General features: G+C 42.3%; 1 protein-coding gene across 4 annotated transcripts in view; it reads right to left on the bottom strand.

Annotated features, from left to right (window-relative positions):
- CDK5RAP2 (CDK5 regulatory subunit associated protein 2) overlaps positions 1-25542 on the bottom strand; it is a 185412-nt gene that overhangs the window by 155220 nt on the left and 4650 nt on the right. For all 4 annotated transcript variants that reach the window (XM_060100621.1, XM_060100623.1, XM_060100622.1 and 1 more), the window contains exons 2-3: positions 20739-20806; positions 17690-17757 (exon numbers count right to left, since the gene is read on the bottom strand). In XM_060100621.1, coding sequence (XP_059956604.1) covers positions 17690-17757; positions 20739-20806 — 136 coding nt within the window. The remainder of the gene's footprint in view (positions 1-17689; positions 17758-20738; positions 20807-25542) is intronic.

Here is a 25542-nt window from a genome sequence, read left to right as displayed (position 1 = left end):
AACAACTCTGAGAGCAGATTACCCCCGCTATACACATGATCAAAAATCACATAACCAGTGGAAAAGCTGAGATTCATATCCTGCTCTGTCTGGCTCTAGTGACTATGATGTGTCAAGTAAACCTTATTGCCTATAGAAAACACCTGATTTATTTGTTTGTAACATCCAGCAAGCTTTCTGAAGCAGGTTAACCTAACTCCAAGAACAGAAATTAGCATACACACTAAAGCTACTTATATGTTCACTTTTTTGATAATTTATTGAACCGTTCTCATGTGATTTAAACGTGCTCCTACATGTATGTTACAGTTCATTTTTGAAAGTCAACAGTCCATGGTTATAAGTAAATTGTGATATGGCCACTCAACAGAATCTTATGGAGCCACTAAATAGAATAAGAGATCACTCTGTGCACTCAAAGGAAGTTATCAAGACACACTGTTAAACAAAAACACTATGGTATAGAATATTATATGTGGCAGGCTATCATTTTAAAAAGTAAGGGGAAGATATGCTTACTTGCTTGATATAAATGGTATGTATCTGGAAGTATATGCTATATAACCTTTTTACCTTTTGAATTTTTTTAGTATAAATTTCCTAACAAAAAATAACTTAAAAATAATATTAGATGAAGGCATCCTTTTTAAAGACTATTTGAACTGGGAAGAGATGATGATGATGATGATGTTTTATTAAACCCAGTGTGTCTGCCCAGGCCATAACTCATGCATCTGTTGTTCCCCTTCCATTCTCCAAGTCACCACTCCAGCTCAGTTCTCAAAGGCAAAGCAGAAAGATCAGGGGCTTTGGAGACAACATTAAGTTCAATCCTAACTCTTCTCATAGAGTAACCCTAGATTTGTTACCTTTCAGAGCCTCAGTTTCTTCACTTATAATACAGAGATAATAGGCTTTTGTCAATACTAAATGAAATAAAATACTGTATAGAGGATGCCTAAGACAGGGTCAACAAAATGCACAAAGAATGAAGAAGAAATTATATGATTTGATTATATCAAAATGTAAAACTTCTAACTACAAAAAGACTCATAAACATGGCTTAAAGTCAAGTGATTACGATGTTGGCAAAATGCCAACACACAGGGTGAACTGTCTTGAAATTTATGGCAAAATAAAGTCTCAGCAGAGAAACAGAAAACATAGAAAAGAACCAAATAAAAATTTTAGAAATGGAAAATACAAAAACCAAATAAAAATGGACTGGATGGGCTCAACAAATGGGGATGACACAGTAGTCAATGAACTTGAAGACAGATCAATAAAAATTATCCAATATGAAAACAGGGGGGAAAAAACTTAGAAAAGAAAAAATTAAGAGAGCCTCAGGGACCTCTGAGACAATACCAAAAGGTCTTTCATCAGAGTCCCAGAAAAATAGGAGAAAATTAGGAGAGTGTAGTAGAAAAAAAAAAAAATGGAAGAAATACAACTTAGAACTTTCCAATTTTTGAAAAAGGCATAAAACATACAGACTAAAGAGGCTTATCAAACACCAAACAGGATAAGTTCAAAGAAATTCACACCTAGCAACCACTGAAAAATAAAGACAAAAAACATAGAACAAAAACAAACAAACAAACAAACAAACAAAAAAACTCTTGAAAGCAGCCAGAGAAAAATGACACATATATGAGGAACAATGATTCAAATAACAGCAGATTTCTCAGTCAAAACCATAGAGGCCAGAGGGCAGTGGAACAATATTATTAAAATGCTGAAAGAAACTGTCATGCTAGAATTCTTAAGCAGTGAAGGTAAAATGAAGGCATTCTCAAATGAAGGAGAACCAAGTGAATCCACTGCCAAAAGATCTGCTCGCTCTAAAAGAAATGCTAAAGGAGGTTCTTCAGACCAAAGGGAAATGATACTACAGAGAAAGGTGGAAACTTCAAAAATGAAGGAAGAGAAAAGCAAGTGGTAGTAAATCAACTATACTTCAATTTTTTAAAAATGATAAATATCTAGATAACTATCTAGAAGAACAGTAGAAATGAAAACCCCTCAAGTTCTTTAAAACATTTATGACAGTAAAGCAAAAGTTAAAACATAGTCTGGTGGTATTTTCAATGTTTTTGGATATAAAATATACTGGGGATAGGTGCGGCAACGTTTTTACATTTCACTTATGGGGAAATGAAAAGTTCCTATAATCTCTAAAGCAACCACTAAAAATTCTTTAATGTTTTAAAATAAACTATACAAAGAGATATGTTCAAAAACTCAATAGATAAATTTAGATGAAACAGTAAAATAATTCAAATAATCCAAAAGAAGATTTAAAAGGGGAAACAGAAGAATCAAAAACAGAAGAAACAACAGAAAACAAGTAAGAAAATGGTGGGCCTAAATTAAAATGCATTGATATATGTTAAATGTAAATGATATACATAACAATTAAAATACAGAGATTATGAGAATGGATAAAAAACCCAAAGCTGTATACAAGAAACCCACTTCAAATATGATGATAGAGGTAGATTAAAAATAAAAGTTAGAAAAAGATGTACCATGCAAACACTAATTAAAAGAAAGCTGGAATGGTTATTCATATCTGAGAAAAGTATTCAGGCATAAAAGGGACATTACATAATAATGAAAAATAACAATCCTAATTGTGTATGTACCTAACATTAAAGCCTCAAATTCATGAAGCAAAAACTGATAGAATTGAAAGGAGAAATGAACAAATCCACAATTATTGTTTGAGACATCAATACTCCTCTCTCAAAGAAAAAGTAGAACAAAAAAATATATATATAAAAATGCTGAGCAACACCATCAACCAACTAGATCTAATTTACACTTATAAAATACTCTAGGGGGCCTCCCTGGTGGCGCAAGTGGTTGAGGGTCCGCCTGCCGATGCAGGGGATACGGGTTCGTGCCCCGGTCTGGGAGGATCCCATATGCCGCGGAGCGGCTGGGCCCGTGAGCCATGGCCGCTGAGCCTGCGCGTCCGGAGCCTGCGCGTCCGGAGCCTGTGCTCCGCAACGGGGGAGGCCACAACAGTGAGAGGCCCGCATACCGCAAAAAAAAAAAAAAAAAAAAAAAATACTCTAGGGATTCCCTTGGTGGTTCAGTGGTTAAGAATCCACCTGCCAACGCAGGCGACACAGGTTCGAGCCCTGGTCCAGGAAGATCCCACATGCTGCGGAGCAACTAAGCCTGGGCACCACAACTACTGAGCCTGTGCTCCAGAGCGCATGAGCCACAGCTACTGAGCCCATGTGCCACAACTACTGAAGCCCGCGCGCCTAGAGCCCATGCTCCGCAACAAGAGAAGCCACCGCAATGAGAAGCCCGCGCACCGCAACAAAGAGTAGCCCCCACTCACCGCAACTAGAGAAAGCCCGTGCGCAGCAACAAAGACCCAACGCAGCCAAAAATAAATAAATTTATAAAAATACTCTACCCAACAACTCAAGTGAACATGGAACAGTTCCCAAGATATCCTGGCTCATAAAACAAACCTTAACAAATTTAAAAGAACTAAAATCAAACTATATTCCCTGACCATAATGGACATAAACTAGAAAATCAGTAACAGAAAGAAAACTGGAAAATTCCCAAGTACTTAGAAATTAAATAGCACAGTTCTAAACAACCCATGGGTAAAAGAGAAAAATCAAAAGATATTTTGAATAAATGAAAATGAAAATAAATCAAAATTTGTAGGATGCACTTAGAGTAATATTTAGAGGGAAATTTATATTATTAAATGCTTTGGAAAAGAAGAAATATATACCTATTATATATAAAGTAGATAACTAATAAGGACCTACTGTATAGCACAGGGAACTCTACTCAATACTCCGTATTCCTATACGGGAAAAGAATCTAAAAGAGTGGATATATGTATATGTATAACTGATTCACTTTGCTGTACAGGGGAAACTGACCCAACATTGTAAATCAACTATACTCCAATAAAAATTTTTTTAAAAAGGAAGAAATATCTCAAATCAATAATCTAAGCTTCTATTTTAAGAAACCATGAAGAGAGCAAAATAAACCCAAAGCAAAATGAATGAAGGATATAATAAACATAAGAGCAGAAATCAATGAAATGGAAAAGAGAAAAACAATAGAGAAAAATCAATTTAAAAAGGAGATATGGGGATATATGTATATGTATAGCTGATTCATTTTGTTATAAAGCAGAAACTAACATACCACTGCAAAGCAATTATACTCCAATAAAGATGTTAAAAAAAAAAGATAGCTCTATGATCAATGAAACTGATACCTCTAGCAAGACTGGCAAAAAAAAAAAAAAAAAGAGAAGACATAAATTACCAATATCAAGAATGAAAGAGGAGTTATCATTACAGATCCCACAGTAATTAAAAGGATAATATGAAAATAATGCATACAAATCTATGCATGTAAATTGGAGAACTTAGATGAAATAACACAATTCCTTCAAATGTACAAATTATCAAAATTCACCAAAGAAGAAATAAGAGAAACTGAATAGTCCTATAGCTATTTCAAAACTTAAATTTGTAATAAAAAACCTTCCAAAAAAGAAAATTCCAAATCAAGATGATTTCAGTAGCAATTTCCACCAAATACTTAAATTCCTACCAATTCTACACAATCTCTTCCAGAAAATAGAAGATGAGGGAACTTTCACACTTCATTTTGTTAGGGCACCGTTACCCTCATAAAATCAGACCAAAATATTACAAGAAAACTACAGACTAAATCCTTCAGGAATGATAGACACAAAATCCTCAACTAAATTTTAACGAGTTGGAAAAACACATTAACACATCGTGAGTGGGATTTATCCCAGGAATGTAAGGTTACTTCAATATTCCAAAGTCAATCCATGTAATCCACCAAACTAAAGGACTAAAGAAGAAAAAATACATACGATCACATCAACAGAGGCAGGAAAAAGCATTTGACACTCAACAGCCTCTCAGGATAAAAACTCAGCAAACTAGGAATTAAAGGAAACTTCCTTTATCTTCTAAAGGACGTCTACAAAAACACCCACAAACCTACAAAAAACATATTTACTTAAAGATGAAGAACTGAATGCTATTCCCCTAACATCAAGAATAAGGAAAGGATATTGGCTCTCACAGTTCCTATTCAACACTGTATTTGAAGTCCCAGACAGTGCAGTAAGGCAAGGGAAGAAAACAAAAGGCATCCAGATTGGAAAGGAAGAAATAAAACCATCTTTATTTGCATATAATGACCATACGTATAAAAAATCCCAAGGGGGCTTCCCTGGTGGCGCAGTGGTTGAGAGTCCGCCTGCCGATGCAGGGGACATGGGTTCATGCCCCGGTCCGGGAAGATCCCACATGCCACAGAGCGGCTAGGCCCGTGAGCCATGGCCGCTGAGCCTGCATGTCCGGAGCCCGTGCTCCGCAACGGGAGAGGCCACAACAGTGAGAGGCCCGCGTACTGCAAAAAAAAAAAAAAAAAAAAAAAAAAATCCCAAGGAATCTACAAAAACAGCCCCCAGAATTCATTAAGTGAGTTTAGCAAAGTCAACTTGCAGATATCAATCATATTTCAATATACTAGCAATGAACAATCAGAAACTGAAAATTTTTTAAATACCATTTACAATATCTCCAAAAAATGAAATTTTTAAGTATAAACCTAATAAGACTTTATATATGCTTAAAAGCACAAAATGCTGATGAAATCAAGACCCTAAATAAGTGAGGAGGCTTACTTACCAAATTCGTGGATTGGAAACCTCAATATAATAAAGTTGTCAATTCTCTCCAAATTGATCTATAGATTTAACACAATCCCAATCAAAATCCCTACAAGAGTTCTTATACATAAAGACATGCTGATTATGAAATTTATTTGGAACAGTAAAAGAGTTAGGTGGGTGAAAACAATTTTGAAAAAGAATCCAGTGAAATAGAATACAGAAATAGACCCATACAACTATGGCCAATTGATTTTTGACAAAGGTGCAATGGAGAAAGGATAGTGTTTTCATTTTCAACATATGACATTGGAACAATCAAACATTTACAAAAAAATGAACCCTGATCTATCATACCTTAAACAAGCAGTAACTCAAATTAGATCACTGATCTAAATGTAAAATGTAAAATTGTATCTTTTAGAAGAACACACAGGGAAAAATCTCTGGGACCCACAGCGAGGCAGAGGTCTTAGCTATAACATGATCCATAAAAAACTTCTTTTTAAAATCAATAAACTGAGCTTCATCAAAATCTAAAACGTTTGCTTTGGAAAGCACAGTGTTAAGAGAATGAAAAGACAAGCTACACACTGAGAGAAAACATTTGCAAATCACAAATCCAAGACAGGAACTGCATCTAAAATACATAAATAACTCCCAAGATGTAATTGTTAGAAAACAACTCAATTAAAAAAAAAAACAGGCAAAAGATTTGAAAAGGAACTTCACAGGAGAAGATACACAGATGACAAATAAGCACGAGAAAAGATCTTTAACATCTTCAGCCATTAGGAAAAAGCAAATTAAAACTACAATGAGGGCTTCCCTGGTGGCGCAGTGGTTGACAGTCCGCCTGCCGATGCAGGGGACACGGGTTCGTGCCCAGGTCCAGGAAGATCCCACATGCCGCGGAGCGGCTGGGCCCGTGAGCCATGGCCACTGAGCCTGCGCGTCCGGAGCCTGCGCGTCCAGACCCTGTGCTCCGCAACGGGAGAGGCCACAACAGTGAGAGGCCTGCGTAACACACACACACACACACAAAAACTACAATGAGATACCACTACACAGATATTAGAATGACTAAAAAAAAATCTTTTAGTTGACAATACCAAATGCTGATAAGGATGTGGAACAAATGGAATTCTCATACTCTGCTGGTGGGAATGCAAAATGGCACAATCACTCTGGATGACAGTTTGGCGGTTTCTTACCAAAAAAAAAAAAACTACACTTACCATATGGCTCAACAATTCCAGTCCTAGGTATTTTCCCTAGTGAAACAAAAACCTATGTCCACAAAAAAAAAAACTTATACAGGAATGTTTACTGCAGCTTTATTAATAACCACCAAAACATGGAAAGAACCTGAATGTTCTTCAAAGGGTGAATGAATAAAGTGTACATCCATATGATGGAAAAATATTCAACTACTGTGATAAACGACAACATGAATGAATTTCAAAGATACATGAATGAATTTCAAAGATATTATGGTGAGGAAAAGAAGCTAGCCTCAAAGAGTACATACTGTATGCTTCCATTTATATCATATCTGGAAAAAGCAAAATTATAGGGACTAAGAACAGAGGATTAGCTGCCAGAGGTCTGGGGTGCACAGTCTGACCACAAAGAGGCAACACATGGGCAGTTTTTGGCATTACGGAACATTCTGATTGTGGCTGACAGTCACATGAGCCTAAAACTGTATACACATATACCAAAAAAATTAAAAATAAATATATATTTTTTTTTCGATTATGACGAAAGTTACAAGAGACTATACATATGTCAAAACTCAGCCAACGCTTAAAACTGGTTTTATTTCATGTAAATTATATCTCAATAAAGTTGATTTTAAAATAAGTAAAATAAAATATAGCAAAATATTAATAGCCATAATTGAATGCCAATACAGCACCATAAACATACGTTCATTGGCATTTTTCTTCAGCATTTTTAAAAATAATTGGTAATAGTATATAATACTCTTTCTAATAAACTTTTTAATACTTTTATGACTGATAAAAGAAAGTGATTAACATACTCTACATTAAGTATATTTCAAACTTTCTGCCCCTGGCCCCTTGTTAACACTTAAGGTTTCAATTTTGTGGCTAAGAAGAACAGCGCAAGAAACAATTGGTAGGTTCATTAAAGCCTCCTTTTAAATGTTTTAAGGAAACAGCACATAAAACATTCATTCAAACAAAAAAGTCTACCCCGCCAGATGCTTCCTATAAAGAGAAACCTTATTCTATTACTCGGCTACCAATAAATTATTTATGGAGTGGGCTTAGAATGCCCACATTGTGCACACTGCTAGAATTCTTAGTAACACTTGAAAGAATATTTGTCCTATTTATAGGTAAAGAAGTTTTTGGGCTTTTTTCTTTAATGAGAGGAAGGTAAATAAGCCTTCAGAAGGTCACTGCAAATGCCAGACAAGCCCAAATGAATACAATGAAATACAGGCACCATCTTTTCTGCAACAATGCCAGCCTCATTCTCTGCTTAATACCACTGCCCTCATTAAGTTTTCTCTAACTACCCCATCAGGCTGTACTGGGGTCCTTCTAAATGTTTCCACACACCCTCTAATTTCTTTATCATGGCAACTATCACACTGCATTGTACCAGTTGGGTTATTTGTCTTTCTACCCAATCCATCTCTAAGAGATGGGGAACCATATCTTTGTGTGTATTCTAGTCTAAAACATAAGAGATGGTCACTAAATACCCAATGGCCGGATGGACGGACACATTTAAGAATTTCTTGAAGGCAAAGTGATGCAAGGAGAGACCCATAGGCTTCAGAGTCAGACAAATCTGGTTAACATCACTCCATTCATTGCTTTTTTTCTATCACTCTTGGAATAAAGCTTCCTGCCGTGGCCCCAGGGTTGTGTGATCTGGCTCCGCTATCGGCCTCGGGTAGAGCCCTCACCCTCACTGCAATGCTCCAGCCTCCCTGGCCTCCCTTCCAGTCCTCACATAAGCCACCCTGTCTGCCTGCACAGCTCTTCCTGCAGCACTTCCTGGGGTGGCTCAGTCTCAGCCTTTCCACCTCAGCTCAAATGTCAGCACCTCAGAGACGCCCTTCCTAGCCACCTGCTCGAAAGCAGACCTGTCTCCACCACCTCCACCAAGTTACTCTCTAACACAGACCTCTTGTCTTCTTGCTAGAGGTTGCACAATCTGTATTCATATTATTTATTTACACGTGTGTTCTTTACTATCATGCTTGTCATATGAATATAATCCACTTCTAGAGGGCAGGCACCTTATTATCTATCTGCTCATGGCTATTTCCCCTGAGGTTTTAGCACAGTGTCTGGAAAACAGCAGACATTTGTTGAATTTGTTGACATTCAACATTTGTTGAATGAATGAATAAATTAATGAATGAATACGGTCCAGACTACCTTACTAGCTGTATGACCTTAGTCAAGTTCATTTTTCTGTGTGCCTCAGTTCCTTTATCTATAAAAATGGGATTATAATAATGCCTATTTCAGAGAGCTATTATAAGGATTAAAGGAAATTAATTGGGATGTTTAGTACTGTGCCTGGCACAGCATAAGAACTTAAAACATTAATATTCTTTTCATTTGTACTTTTCATCTGTACTTGAAACAAGTTCAAGAAATGAAAAAAAAAATTGAGTGGAAACACTGGAAACAGCTTATCATACAGCAGTAATAAATACCTCAAAATATAAAACCCACCAAATATGACAGAACCTCAATGCTCAAAAGTAATAAGCTAGGGACGTCCCTGGTGGCACAGTGGTTAAGAATCCGCCTGCCAATGAAGGAGACAGGGGTTCGAGCCCTGGTGCAGGAAGATCCCACATCCCGCGGAGCAACTAAGGCCGTGCGCCACAACTACTGAGCCTGCGCTCTAGAGCCCGTGAGCCACAACTACTGAGCCCGCATGCCACAACTACTGAAGCCTGCGCGCCTAGAGCCCATGCCCCACAACAAGAGAAGCCACCGCAAGGAGAAGCCCGTGCACCACAACGAAGAGTAGCCCCCGCTCCCCGCAACTAGAGAAAGCCCGCGTGCAGCAACGAAGACCCAACACAGCCAAAAATAAATAAATAAATAAAATAATAAATTTAAAAAATAAAAATAGTACTTAAAAAAAAAAAAAGTAAGCTAACACAAGGCTGTACCTGCCACATTCCCGCTCCTGCAACTCAAGTGTGACTGTGGAGCTGCAACATCTGAAATGGGAACCATCCCAACTTGATCATGGGGTGGAGCTTTCAGAAGCTGGAGCAGCCGCAGCTCAGCAGCAGGACAGACCCTCAAGGAGCTACTCGTTGGTCACTATGGCTTCCTCCCATTCCCACTCCCAACCCCACCCCCTATCAAAGGCCTTCCTAGCCTACAGCACATCAAAAAGGGAAGAAAAACAAAAGCCAACAACATAAAAAAGAATCAGGGCAACTCCAACCAACTGAACTCTCAGCAAGGTGCCTAACTCTGGCAATCAGTTTCAATGGCTTGCAAGAGCCTGAGCCTCCAAAGCTGAAGCTCACCCACCAGATCACCTTTCAATTCACGGCACAAGGAATAAGAGCAAGGGCCCTGGGGTCAGCGGAATAGGAAACAGATGAACTCCCAATGCTGTCACTTGGAAGCCGTGTAACCTTGGGAAAACTATTTAACACCTTTGAGTCACTGTTGGCTCATCTATAAAATGAGGATAAAACTCAATTACCTCACAGGGGTGTTGTGACAACTAAACGAGGTAAAGTACCTGGCAGAGCCTGGCACAGAGCAAGCAGAAAACACAGGATAGCTTTCAAAAGGAATCCATTTCTCACTCAAGCCCTCAATACGCAGATCTTCGGGCCACTGTCAATTTTTTAACTTCTTTGAAAGTCCAAAAACTGTTAGACCATTCACTAGACAACACAAAAACCATGAAACCTTGCTGCCCAGAGTTCACCTCCGGTAAACAATACCGCATGTAAGGCAATTCTGCCAGCAGCAACTAAGTGAGGTTAGTACAATGAGGAAGACACTTTGGAATTAGTTCCTGATTCCAGTACTCTCCCAGTGTCCTCAAATCATCCAGAAAACTGTTACTAGGAAAACATCTATTTATTAACAAACAATACTGTAGCAATAACAGAATTTTAAAACTGAACCCCAAATAACACTTGGAATACAACTATCTTACGAAATCAACTCTATTTATATTCTTTTCAGCCTTTGCTCATGAATACACATTTTTTGTAAAATTATAACATAAGTGAATTTGTGTAATCCATTGCTTTCCCCTAACATATCTTAAATATTTTCATGTTGCTGCATAATTCACATAATTATCACTTAAAATGACTGCACTAAATTCCACTGAATTGATTCACAGTCAATTACTTAACCCCTTCTCTATTGAGCACTTATGGATCCAGTGTGCTCTAGGAGAAAGCCTACAGGCTTTACAACCAGAAAGACGAGGTTTGAATTTTGCCTTCTTTTTTAAAATGTTTTATTTTATTTATTTATTTAGATGCGCCGGGTCTTTAGTTGGGGCATGTGGGATCTAGTTTCCTGATCAGGGATCGAACCTGGCCCCCCTGCATTGGGAGCACGGAGTCTTAACCACTGGACCACCAAGGAAGTCCCAATTTTGCCTTCTTTTTGTTTCTCAGTCATGCTAAACTCATGGGCAAGTCATTAATCTCTTCAACCTCCACTTCCTCACCTGTGAAATACCTTCATCACAAGCTTGTTGCAATAAGCCAAAAAGATAACAAACGTAAAATATAATTCCCTTGTTCCCAATTTTTCCCAATTACATACAATGTGGCGACAAACACCGTCATGCCCAGAGCTTTTTTCCTTCCACTGGGTTGTCTCCTCAGGACAAATTTTCACCAAATGGATTATCGGGCTCAAGAGTAATATTATTTGTATGACCATCAAAATCTCTTTTCAAATGGCCTTCAAAAAGATTGTAAAGATGTCTTGTTATTGTGTAATGCTTAAGTTGTATGTCACTGTTTGAAATTTTTAAAACCTATAGTAGCTTGCTTAAAATTACAAAAGAGAAAAAAGCGTTCACATAAAAATAATTTTAAAATAGTGAATTTTGAGCATTATGTCATTTTAGGAAACAGCAATAAGATTGCAACATCATTTTTCTGGATCACATTTATAAACAAAATTCATCACTTTGGATCATTTCCACAAATCTTTTAACTTGTTACTTGTAAAAAGTTACAAATAAAAGTTGAGTTTTGCTTCATTAAAAATAAAAAATTGTAAAAATTTACACTGCCCAGCCCGCCATCTGGCCAGGTCTTTGGAGGGCATGGCTGGGACGTGCAGAGGTCCGAGAACTCAGAGCATTCGATCCGGCATGCAGGAGGTCATCTGGCCAGGTCTTTGGAGGGCATGGCTGGGACGTGCAGAGGTCCGAGAACTCAGAGCATTCGATCCGGCATGCAGGAGGCCATCCTACTACACAGGTGAACCTCTGCACGGAGCACAGACATCCCACAGCCAGAAGCCCAACTTGATTCCCAAGGCCCTTGGCACTGACAGGCCCCATCTCCTGCAGAGCCAGCACCCCAGTGTGGCGGCGACACCCACCCTGTCAGCTCCAGACTTGGCCTCAACCACGTCCACCGGCCTGCACCGCACGCGATTCTTGCTCTCCTGCCTGGTTCTAAAGGCGTCCCTGTTCTCCTTCTCAGCCTCCCCTTGCCCTCATCACTGCCTGCTCTCCTAAGACTGGGGCATCTGCGTGCTCCCTCCCTGCTGCTACACTGCTCCAGCCACTTGATTCACAAGAACGTAGCAGCCACCCCCATCTGCATAAGACCCGGGATACCAGGCACTGTCCTGGCATATGTTACTTCATCCTCACCACGGCCCTAGGAGTTAAATATTACTTTTCCCATTTCACAGATAAGGCAACCAAAATTTACAGCTTTAGTATCTTTTTTTTGCGGTACGTGGGCCTCTCACTGTTGTGGCCTCTCCCGTTACGGAGCACAGGCTTCGGACGCGCAGGCTCAGCGGTCATGGCTCACGGGCCCAGCCGCCCCGCGGCACGTGGGATCTTCCCAGACCGGGGCACGAACCCGTGTCCCCTGCATCGGCAGGCGGACTCTCCACCACTGCGCCACCAGGGAAGCCCAGCTTTAGTATCTTATACAAGGTCACACATTCATCTTATCAACAAGAATTAATTAAGTGACTACCATCTTGCTCAGTTGGGCGCTGAGCACTAGGGACCAAGCAGAGGAGACACATATTAAGCAACCACACCAAGAAAACACACAATTCCAAACAGTCATAAGACTCACGGTGGAAAAGACTGGGTACCGAGGGCTTGCTGGGTCCCTAGCGAGCTGGGGAAGGGAGTTAGGGACGGCCTCTCTAACAAGGTCACATGAAGGCTGAGACATGAAGGTCAAGAGGCCTGCCCCTCGGGAGGAGAAGAAAGGGCGGTCCCAGCAGAGGGAGGCGACCTGTGAAGGCCCAGCTGCGCGGCTGAGAGCAGCCTGCGTGCTAGAGCACAAAGTGTGCCGCCGATGACACAGCGCAGGGTGTCAGGGACCGTGGCAAGAAGTTAGGGATTTCATTCCAAAGTCAGAGAAACATCACAGAAGGATCAGCCGAAGCTGACAACTGACGGGGCAGAACCGAGGGGCTGGCTGTAACAGAATCCTCAGATCAGAGGGGACACCGGCAGGCACTGAGCACCCACTGTGTGCCAGGCATCACGCTAGGCGCTTTCCACACCAGAACTCATATAACCCTCATGACAGTTCTGAATGAAAGACCGTATCAGCCCCCAGGTCAGTTCGTGGCAGGGCCAAGACCTAAAACCCAATTCTGGTCATTTCCAAGTGCGTGTCATGTCCTTGTACCACCGTGCTTCTGAAGCTTCAAGGGCCGTGCAGACTGGGCGGGGCTGGAGCGTGAGGGGGCGCTATTCTCTGGGAGGAAGTAAGTCACCACCTGGAGGTTACAGAGCAAATCTGAAGATGCAAACCTCCTGGCCATACCGCAGCTAAAACATTAAACTTGACCAACCGCCACAGCTCAGACCAAGACTGACCGACAAAAAGGAGTAAGGGCCTTGAAACAAGAACACCAGCACCTCAGGGCAGGTGGATGGGAAACAAGGGCAGCAGAGTCTATCCTAAGGAAATAACCACATAACTGTACAAAGACACATGCACCAGGATATTCACCACAGCTTTGTTTATAATAGTGAAGAATTAGAAACAATCTGAACGTTGCACAGGAAGAGTTTACGTAAATTATGGTTCAATCCATCCCTTTGAAAACAAGTCTTTATGAACTTAAGACAGTCATTAAATAACAGTAGCCACTTGTATCAACAGAGGTGGAAAGCTACACGTGTCACTCTCTGTCACAGTAAAAGCCAGAATTAAACGCTTCTACATACGGATAAAGACAGCTACCCGGACTGGACACGCTGAACCAGATTCTAGGTCTCCCCACTTGCTCAAAACATTTTGAAAGAAACAAAGGAAGAGAGAGAGACAGAGAGAGAGAGAAACTGTAGTCTCTGAAACAGATCACACCAGGTAAGCACAGTCCTTTACAAAACACATCTCAGCCAAGCCTCCTCTGGTCCGGGGAGCTCCCCACTATATTATCATCTAGAAAGGACCAACAAGACAGGCTCCCACTGAAGACCAAACTGATAACTAATTTGCCAACCTCCTGCTATAAGGCCTGCCGTGCAGGTGATTACACCTCAGCTGATGAGGGCACTAGACAATGGATCACCAGTTTAAAGACCCACAAGAAGGCGTGTGGCTTTTACACGTCAGAAGAGGATTCAGAGTGTAACAGAAAGACCTCCTGTGCCAGAGGCCTGGGGTCAGAACCCAAAGAAGTCCCTCTGCCTCTCTGGGCTTGAGTCCCCGCGTGTCAGATGGAGGGCCTGGGTGAGTCGACGATGCCGGCAGACTTGCTTCCCAACACCTCCGGACCCCTCCCCTTAGCTCAGGCATCATCCCTCCCCCCGCCCCCCCACCACTCACTGCAGTCTTTCAACCCGTCACGGCACCACCAGCCTCGCTCCCTCCTCCGTCCAGATAGTCACCAGCCTGGCTGATCTTTTGAAGCATGATTCCCGTCACCTCCCTTCCCAGATGAAAATCCACCACTGGCTCCCCTTCATCTTCAGGACAAAACTAAAAAGAAGCAGCGTAGCATCCAGGAGCCTGCAGAATCTGACCCCTGCCTGCTTCAGTGGCCTCACTTCTCTCAGGCCCTCCATCCCACCGCCTCCTTCCAGCCAAAGGGAACTTAGACTCCCAGCCTCCTCACACGCTGTCATGGCTCTCGCTACGTCGTCACATGTGAGCCCTTGTGCCTGGGTGCTCTCCCAGTCCTCTCACCTTAGCTAACCCTAATCCCTCCTTGTCCTGATGACCCTCCTCCAGGGAGGCTGCCCTAAGTCCCCTAGGCCAGGTTCGGGGCCCCTGCTCTGTGCCCCAGAGCACCCTGTACTTAACCCCTATCACTGCACTATTTTGCTATCCATCTCCCTAACTAGACTGCGAGCGTCTTGACAGGGAGACTTACAGGGTCTTAATTTACTGCCAGTTCCCTAGCCCCTGGCACAGCCTGGCACAGGACATGTATTTGAAAATATTCACTGATGAATGGATGAACTCTAAGCAAAACCAGGAGGCCCGTATTTTGCTAGACCCTTGCTAATAGACTCTGATGTTCAGATATCCGTCATCTAAGACCAGAATAAAAGAAATCACGAGTTCCCCCTTTAAATCAAAAGTATTCTAGCCCCCTCTTTAATATGCACGCGGACTTTAAAATTAGCATCAGATGCCAGGAGCATTTCCTATAAGCATCCCAACACAGAGATCATGCATTTAGTAGCTCAGGCCAGATGAAAATTTTCAGTGTTCTATAAAGACCTGAAAGCGAGCCACTGAGAACAGTGTGGTCATTTCAATTTCAACTGCAGAATTTGCTCTTGAAAATGCTACAATAAACAATATCAATGCCATAAAAAACCTAACAGCAGCCAAAGGACCCCAGTCATGAAGGAAAAACATAAATCCTAAAACATACTGGCAGAGAAGGCTCTCCCTCACCTTTAAGAAAATCAGTATTGGGGTCATCAAGAACACATCTGAGCAAGGGAAACGTGAATCACGTGGCAGAGTAGACAAAAATAACAACAATAAATAGAACAGTAAGAAGGAGAAATAGGTAACACACAGAATGAACTCTGTGCTAGGCATCTGTGTTTCACATATATTTACTCATGAATCTACACGACAGCCCTATGAAGTGGGAACTAGTAACATGTCCATTTTAAAGACAAAGAAAGTACACAGAGGTTAAGTGACTGGCCCAAGGTCACCCAGCAGAAGTGGATGAGCAGGCAGTCTGGCTCCAGAGGCCGTGGTCCTCAGGCAGCACAGACTGCCTCTGAAAACAGCTTTGCCATGTCACATCCCTCAGCCTCTGTTTCTCCTACGTATAATAAAGAGGGTTGGATTCAATTCAGAGATTTCTCCCAGTTCAAAAGGCAGACAACAAAATGTGAAGCCAAAATTCTAAGATTCTGTTAAACTTTTCCATCTAGAAATAAAAATCAAAACTGTGCCCTTCAAAACTTAAATAACTCTGTATCTTGCAGAGCTGCTTCAATATTAAAGTAATATATATGAAGAGCTTAACGCTTCAAGTTCCCAGCTCAGAGCAAGAGCTCAATAAACAGTAGCTAGTATTACTCTTATGATAAAACAGGAACAACCATTTAATAGTAGAGCACATTTTAATTATACACGATGTGGAATAATCAAATCTCATCTGTTTCAGGCCCCAGGCCCCACAGCATAGATCGGGTTGTACAGTTGAAATTGTAATAACTCAAAGCTCAGAAATTACTTGTTTCCATTAGAGATCTGACAAGTCATTTATTCAATTGGTCACTGGTGGTTTGCAGATAACTATTAGCAGTAATGAGTATTCTAAATTAAATCCAGAGACAGTACCACTCTGTTCAGGAAAGACAGCTGGAGAGAGAGAACATGATGGTGGTGTGTCCTTCCCTCTGTGTCCTCCATCTTCTCTCTGATAAATATCTCCCGTGTCTGGCATAGTATGGATTTCATTGGGTTACAAATGAAGAAGAGTCTAGATCTTCCCAGGACAAATGAGAGCGTTGAGCAGGTAACTTGTTAAGGAGAACTGGAATTGGGAAAATAACCTTCTTTTCCTGTTACTTGACAACAAACCCCGCCCACTAACAAATGAAACACACAATGCTGGAAGACAGCAAGCACTGAAGCTAAATCCATCACTGAGCAATCCATTCTTAGACAATTGCCAACCGCACAGCAGTGGGAACAGGCCGCTCATGTTTCATTCGACAGCAACAAAGATGCAGCCTGCAAAATGCAAGGAGGCCACACAGCGCAGCAAAAAGAATAACGGCTTTGGAGTCATTAAAAACCTGGATTCAAACCCCAGCTCTGTCACTCAAGTATGATGTGACCGTAAGCGAGTCTCCCCTAGTCCTAAGATTCTTTACCTGTAAAATGGGGATAATACAAAATACCTCAGCCACAGCGAGGATTCAATGGGGACCATAAATAACACTCCCTACATCACAGGAAAGCCCTTAATACATGTTAGTGCCTCTCAGCTGTGCTACATGGTGACATCCTCTCATTTGGGACACCAGAAATACACCAAACTCCCCAAGGCTGGAAACCACTGATCCTGTTGGAACCCGTAACTGGCCTGTGTGCAAAGGGCCATCTGTGTAGGAATGTGAGGGTCGCCCAGAGAGCGCCCACGAGCTCTGGCATTCCTCCTAACCCTGGCCTTATCCAGTCTGGATGCTTCTTAAGAAATACAGCTCCCTCCTGGGTCTGGCTGGACAGTGGCTGCAGATGTGATTTGTGAGGGATGGTAATTTGGTATCTCCACTTACGTTTTCAAAGTCCTTCATGTTCCGGGCTCTGGTGGGAGACACCGTTTCTTCCGACACATGTGGGAGCACTATAAAAAGATAAAACAGACACAGGAAAACGTCACCGTATGCAAACTGCCCAGCAGCCCTATTAGCGAAGAAAAAAAAAAAAATGACTAGCTTCCATAATATATTCTGTCCTGTGATTTGAGTCTACAGAAAGCTCTAAGCCATTATATTTCAAATATTTACAAATTACTTGAACCAGCCCCAATGTAACAATGTAAATGTCAGAAGATGAACCCAAAGAATGCATGGGGCAAACAAAGCAGAACTGTCCCGCTATGTACTTCCTTACAGCTTGTCATAAAATTATTTTGCTGAACAGGATATCATCTTCACATGTCAGCAATTCAAACAAACCAGATCTGACTGACTTGACTGCAGGGGTTGGCAAACTTTTTCTTAAAATGCCGGACAATAAACATTTGAGGCTTTGCAGGCCATACACAAAGCCTCAAATCTGTCACAAACACTCAACACAAAAATAGCCACGGAAAATTCAAAAACAAAGAAGCTCTGATCCAATAAAAGTTTATTTTCAAAAGCAGGCAGTGGGTCAGAAACTGCCAAATCCTGCTTCAGAGTGATTCAAGACTTTGCCAGTACCCAAATCTTTCCACAGCTTCTTTAATTCAACAAACACTTATTACACCCCTCCTCTGCGCCAAGCACCACGCGAGGTGCTAGGGAAGCAACGGTGACAGAGACATGGATCCTGCACCCAAGAGGATCCTGATCCCGTGGACGAGACGGAGATGTAAGCAAACTGTTCCACGCTGCACAACTGTGTGGCGCTTTTCAGGTGTTGAGGAAATGTGTGCTGAGTGAATGAATGAATTCACTCTTCCCACAAGAATGCGCTGAGGGCCTACTCTCTGCTTGGCACCATTCTAGAAACAGAACAAACAGCAGGAGCTGACAGTCTAGAAAGAGGAGACAGACAATAAACAAAACAATAGGTAATTACAGAGTATGTTCAAAGGTGATAAATGCTACAGAGAAAAATACAGTTGGGCAAGGATAGGAAATACCAACAGCAAGGGTGGGGTGAGGACTTGCAGTTTCGAATAAGGTGGTTAAATTGAGGAAGGGCTCACTGCGGAGATGACCTCTGGGCAAACGTGGAGAAGGCACAGGGGAAAGGCCTGGGGTGGGAGATGCCCAGTGGATCTGAGGACCAGCCACGAGGCCAATGGATGCGAGAGCAATAAAGGGGCATGTGTGGGTGAGCCAGGTGGGTGAGCCAGGTGCTGGCAGACGGGCTGTGTATGGCCTCACTGGCTCCTCTCAGGATGCCGAGGATTCTGAGCTCAGGAGTAGCGTTATGGGACTTGGGTTTCCACAGGCTCCCTCTGCCTGCCTCGCTGAGAACAGATTAAAAGCCGCTTCGAGAGAAACAAGGAGACCAGTTAGGAGAACAGCGGGAGAATCCAGGCCAGAGGTCCTGATGGCTTAGACCAGGGAGGGAGGGTGAGAAGGGGTCTGATTCTGGGTACTCGTTAAGTAGCCAACGGGAATAGATGAAACGAACTGCAGTGAAATACATACAGTTCAGAGAGGAAAGCACACCTAAGGCGGCCTAGGGAGAGCCAAGGAGGCGGTGGGCTTGAGCTGAGTCATAAAGACTCAGGCAGGCAGCAGGCAGATGAGGGAAAAGGCCCAGAGGAGGGAGCAGGCGTGGCGCTCAGCATTCAGCAGACAAGCGGCTCAGGAGCCGGGCAGCGGGGGACTGTGCAGAGCCCCGTGCGCCAGACCGAGGGCACCCAGGTCGCCTTCCTGTTTCTCAGATGGGCTGTGCTCTGTCAACTGTGTCTGTGTCCCCACCGAGGTCCCACTCATTCTTCAAGTCTTGGCTCCAGTTCAGCTTCTTGGGAAACTCCAGCCCACCCCACCTCCTTCATCTGAGGGTAAATCTCCTTCTCATCCCCCCTCACAGCTCCTTTCACGTCTTCGCTCGTTACACTGACTGTGCGATCTATCCTGATAATTCTTTAGCTGTCTGCCTTCTAGGCTTGATCGGAACCATGACCGGAATCCCAGCACTGAGCCCAGAGCCTGGCATGAAGCAGGTGTATACTATGGGCTGAATTAAGGAGGAGGCCTATCACTTTTCTGCCCCTAACTGCCTGGGCAGGAAAAAGAGAAACCAGAACTGCTGGATTGTATGTTTAAAGTAAAAGTTAATAGGTTCTAAAGAAAAACCTGAGGGTGGCCTGTAAGTTAAAACAGTCTCCAGAAATAAACCTTGTGAAACTTATGTCGTCTGCTCTAAAACCTTCTTCCTTTTGCACATATTTGGTGGGGGGGCGGGGAACAAGGCAAAATATCTCTAAGATATTCCAACATGGCAAATTATCAGCACTTCCCACAGACACTTATGATAGCATCCACTTTTTTCAGAAACAAAAATTATGAAGAACGCTTAGCAAAACCCAAACTGCAAAACAGAAAGTCTCCTCATGGTCCAGCTTCAACACAGCAGACTGCTTATTTCCTCAGCGCTGTCTCCTGTGGTCTAACCAACTATTTGTCTCCCAAGGGCAGGCCCGTGTAGGAATGCTGGGCCTCAGCGGGCAACTGGAATCCAGCAGCCTGCCAGGAAGGCCTTTGCACACTGAAGTTTGGACAGCAGCCCTCAGGGGCCTCCAGCCACTCGGTAGCAGGGACCAACAGATCCTCCGAACCTGACCGAGTCACCAATTCAGCATCCAGCCTCCACTGGTCATTCAGTTCAGCAAACACTGGCTGAACCCCTATAAGCGTGGTAGCAAGAAATGAAACTCATGAAATATGGCCCAAAGGACATCAATTCCTCTAGTCCAGTGTTTATGAAAGGACTAAGTAGCAGGTCAATATGTATACAAAATACTGTGTACCTCCTGGGAGCACCAAGCCATGCCAGGCTAGCTCTGGGCCCTGGAACCATCCAAGCTCAGGCCCAGGCTCAAGGCCTGAAGGCCCTCGTGGCCTCGCGTCTACTTCCCTTGATCTTACTTTGTGTACTTACCACCATTTCCCAAACCAGCAATGGGGCCGATGTCATCCGGGTCATCTGGTACATTGGGAACAAGGCCACTAGGAGAGAACACGTGTGATAAAAGAAGAGTCAGTGTTTGAACAGCAGAGACTATCAGACGGACTGTCCGTCATCAGGTCACAGCCAGCCAGCTACCTGTGAGGCGTGCAGTGCAGAGGTTAAGAACTCAGGCTTTGGGGCGGAGGTCTGGCTCTAACACTTAACAGCTAAGTAAGGTCAGTCATTCATTCACATGTCAAGGGTTCTGTGGGCCATAGACGGGCTAGGTGCAGAGGCACCATGCCAAATATAAGCTACTGACGTTCCTGAGTCTTACTTTGTTAATTCGTTACATGGGGATACCACCTTCTACCTGTAAAGATTAAATGAGTTAATGTATCAATATATAAACACTCAGCCCACAGTAAGTGCTCGTTAAATGGCATCTAGCGGTGTTTGTGTCATTACTATTATTACCATTATTAAAATGCCTATCACAACCAAAAATTAAGCTTCCAAGAATCAGGCACCAATTCGGATGCTTTGGGAATATCAAACAAAAATGCAAAATTCACTGATTCAAGAAGTTTTACTGGTTGAATTATAAAAATAGGTTCAGTGAGAATCTGGAGACACTGATAGAAAACTGTACCATAATAGAGGTGTGGTTCAACACAAAACACGCCTCCCTGGATTCTGTTCTAAACTCTGCCACATACCTTTCCCAACCTCGCTGCCTTCATCTGTAAAAGGAGAACAGCAGCTACTTGATACAGCAACTGGCAATCAAATAAGACAACAAGTGTCCAGCAAGTACCTGGCATATTGTGAGTATCCCACAAATCGGAGCAAAACACCCCTGTCACCTTGAAACATACAATGCTCTATAACTTACAAAAGATTTACCATCATGAGAACTGCCCAATTCCCTGAGGGTCTACGCATTTCTCAAAGGAAGGTGTTAAAGCCCAGATAATTTCAACAGTCTACTCAGTCTCATGGCAGTTAAGTAGAGAACCAAGTCCAGAATCCGAGCCTTTTACGTCTAACCCCCAATAATGCTTCCCTGTCCCAAGCTGTAAACTAGGAGATGATGGAACCGCAGCTTGACTTCTTGGCAATTTGCTCTTTCCATGCCTCTAAATTCAGATCCATTCTGTTCCTAGGACAATTTTGCCTGACAACCAAACTTTGGAGTTGGAATGAACCTTCAAGATCAGAACCAAGCCAAAAACTGGATGTCGTAAAATTCCATCATCAAGAAAATGATTACATTAAAAGTGTCTGCTATGAGGATAACTGGAAAAAAAAAAAAAACTAAGTAGAATACTCCTTCAATTATAGAAAAAAAAAATACATGTACACTAAAGACACCTCAAATCCTTCTTGGAAACTAGGTGGGCTTTAAATACATATAACAAGACAACTGAAATATTAAAAATCATAATTTGCAGGGAAATGAGAGATATTTTCCTCCTTTTTAATTTTCTACAATTCTCAATTTCCTCCAATAAGTATCACTAGAAAGACAAACTCCATTTTCTAAACTGAATTGTAAAAATTAAAATCAAGTTCGATCACCACCCTTTCCGGATGGTGGCCCAGTGGCCCAAGATCACACACCAGGTTATTGGTCAAGCTTAGCCTACAGTCTGGTCTCTACATTCACAAGTTTGGGGTTCTCTCCACCACAGCTATTAATTTACTACTATTGGAGGAAATGGCCCATCAGTTACTCAAGCCAAGATCAATCACCGTTGAAAACCACGTGGCAGGCAAAGCCAAAGAATTTGGTCTTAGGCAAATTTCCAACAGGCAAACAGCGAAGTTTGAAAAATGACATTTGACACCGCAACTCCGAAGAAACCACTATTTAATGCAGCAATTCCGGCCTGGCTCCTGCCAAATTTCCATTTGGGCTTTACCTGCCCACTTTTTAAATGCCATGGACCTCTGTCATGCGCAGTCTCAGTCAGTTCCAGCCACAGCTCCACCTTTAAGAATTCACCTTTTCGTATCCCATTCTGATCATTCACTCTAGGCCTGAGAACTAAAGTTGGGGCTTCATGGGGCCCCACCCGAAGTCAAAACTAGGCAAGCAAAGGAAAAGGGTTTAGACATGATTTTGTCATGGTATGGATGGGGGAGACTAAGGCCCAGAAAGGGAAGGAACATATTTGCTCAAAATCACAAGCAGTTGTAGTAAAGCTGAGACCAAAATCCAGGTGTCTCTGTGTCCTTGCCACTCGCTAACCAGCGTCCGGGCTGCCCAAAGCTCCTACTCAATGGGGCACATAGTCAGGGCCAGTTTCCTCGCATGCAAAACACAGCATAAGCGTAACCACTACCCTGCAGGGGCACCGCACTGAACAGACACCACGCTCAGGGACAGGCAGCCTCCCGCCTACTCCCCACCGCAGCCCTTCAGTGGTAGGTGGTAGTTTTTAGATGTTGCCATTTTTTTTTAATGAGGAAAAGGGAGGCCCAGGAAAGTTAATAAACTGAAAGACCAAGCTGGCCTGATTCGAAAGCCCATGCTCTTAGCCTCTACACCAGCCTGGCCCCCGCCAGCGCCTTCCTCAAGGGGCTATGGTGAGGTCCCCATGAATCAAGGCAGGGCCTTCCAGAGTCTCCTTCCTGTCCACTATGTGTCAGGTAAACGAACGAACGCTCACCTGCGCTTCACCAACCACTTCATCCTCCTAGCTCGCTCCACCGCCACCCAAAAGGGGCGATCTCCTGAGTCTGTACATGGCAGCCAACAACTGTCCATCCACGCAAGGCCCAGCGAGGATGGAATGTTTCATGCACAAAGCGTTATGAGAGCCGTGGACAGACTAGACATCACATTCAGAAAACAACTACACCAAGTACAGTCTTGTCTGTCTTTCAACAACTTGTTTTTCACTCTATGTCATGTATTCTTAATGAGAGAAAAATATATATAAATACAAACTAGACAGACAAGCTTCAAGTTCTCCTTGACTACTCACTCCCATCTTGGTCTCCTCCTAAGAGGTAACCACGCTTGTCAGCAAGACATTCCAAACCTTTCCCTATGTTTGTAATTGTATATGCAGCATCGTTTCTTCACTAATGTGTCCTAAAGATGTCTTCATGACAGTACAAACAGATCTACCTCAGTGTTTTTAACTCCTACAGAGCATTGTACAGCAGTGTTTGCAAATTTTATTGACCCCAACCCATAGAAGGAAATATATTACCCTTCATTCTTGAAATTCTTGAAATTCTGTTCTACTCAATTTTTTTTTTTTAATTCTGGTTGCAACCTACTACATTCAGTTTCATGAATTGCCAATGGGTCACAGTCTGAAAGACACTTGTGAAAGGATGTGTATTTACCAGGTCTCCTGATGGTAATTCAATGTTTCTAAATTGTTCCTTTTACAAACAATGCTGGATCTCCTTATACAGGTCTCATTGTGCACATGTGTGAGGATTTCTCTAGTTAGATAGATAGCAAGAAGTGGAATTGCTGGGTCTAAACACATTCACATTTTATTAATGGGCAAAGGATTTGAAAACATACAAAAGGCTAATAAGCACATGAAAAAATGTTCAACATCATTAGTCCTTAGGGAAATGCAAATCAATACCACAGTGAGGTACCCTGTCACATCCCCAAGGATAGCTATAAGCAAAGACAAACAATAACAAGTGTTGACACAGCAATGGAGAAATAAGAACCCTCATATACTGCTGGTGAGCATGTAAGATGGTGCAGCCACTTTGGAAGAGAGTTGGGCAGTTCCTCAGAAAGTTAAACAGACAGAGTTACCATATGACCCAGCAACCCTACTCCCAGAGAAACAAAAATTTATGTCCACACAAAAACTTGTACACAAATGTTTATAGCAACGTTATTCATAACTGCCAAAAAAGCAGAAACAACCCAAATGTCATCAACCAATGAATGAATAAACAAAATATGGCATCAATACATGTATATAATGGAATACTATTCAGGCACAGAAAAGCATGAAGTACTAATACATGTTACAACATGAATGAACCTCACTAAAGACCACATATAGTAAAATCCCATTTATATGAAATGTCTGGAATAGGCAAAGCTATAGACAAAAAGTAGATAGTGGTTGCCTAGGGCTGGGGGGAGGGGAAGGAGGAGAAATGTGGAATGTTATAGACTAAATGTTTGTGGCCCCCCAGAATTCATATGATGAAACCCTACCTACCCACCCACCCCCCAAGTGATGGTATTAGGAGGTGGGCCTTTGGGAGGGAGTTAAGTCTAGATGAGGTAATGAGGGTGGAACCCTTGGGAATGGGATTAGTGCCCTTAAGGGTTCCCAGAGCTCTTGCTTCCTCTCTCTGTTCTCCACCATGTGAGGATACAATGAGAAGTATCAATAGGTAGTCTGCAACCCGGAACAGGGTCCTCACTAGAACCTGACCATGCTGGCACCCTGATCTTGGACTTCCAGTCTCTAGAACTGCGAGAAATAAACTTCTGTTGTCTATAAGTCACCCAGTCTACAGTTTTTTTGTTACAGCAGCCCAAGCTAAGACAGGGAGTGAATGTTAATGGGCACAGGGTTTCTTTTTTGGATGATGAAAATGTTCTAAAATTAAGATTATGGTGATGACTGCACAACTCTGTAAATATACTAAAAAAAAACATTGAATAGTGTATTTCAAATGGGTGAACTTTACGGCATATAAATCAGATTTATATCTGTTTAAAAAGCTGCTAAAAAAAAAAACACAAGGCACATTTTTAACGCCAAACTGTGTTCCACGAAGACTGTACCAG

This window comes from Mesoplodon densirostris, chromosome 6 (genome assembly GCF_025265405.1).
Source record: "Mesoplodon densirostris isolate mMesDen1 chromosome 6, mMesDen1 primary haplotype, whole genome shotgun sequence".
In the NCBI taxonomy this organism is placed as follows: Eukaryota; Metazoa; Chordata; class Mammalia; order Artiodactyla; family Ziphiidae; genus Mesoplodon; species Mesoplodon densirostris.
The sequence above is the reverse complement of the archived record's forward strand: the minus strand, read 5'-3'. Positions and strand labels throughout refer to the sequence as shown.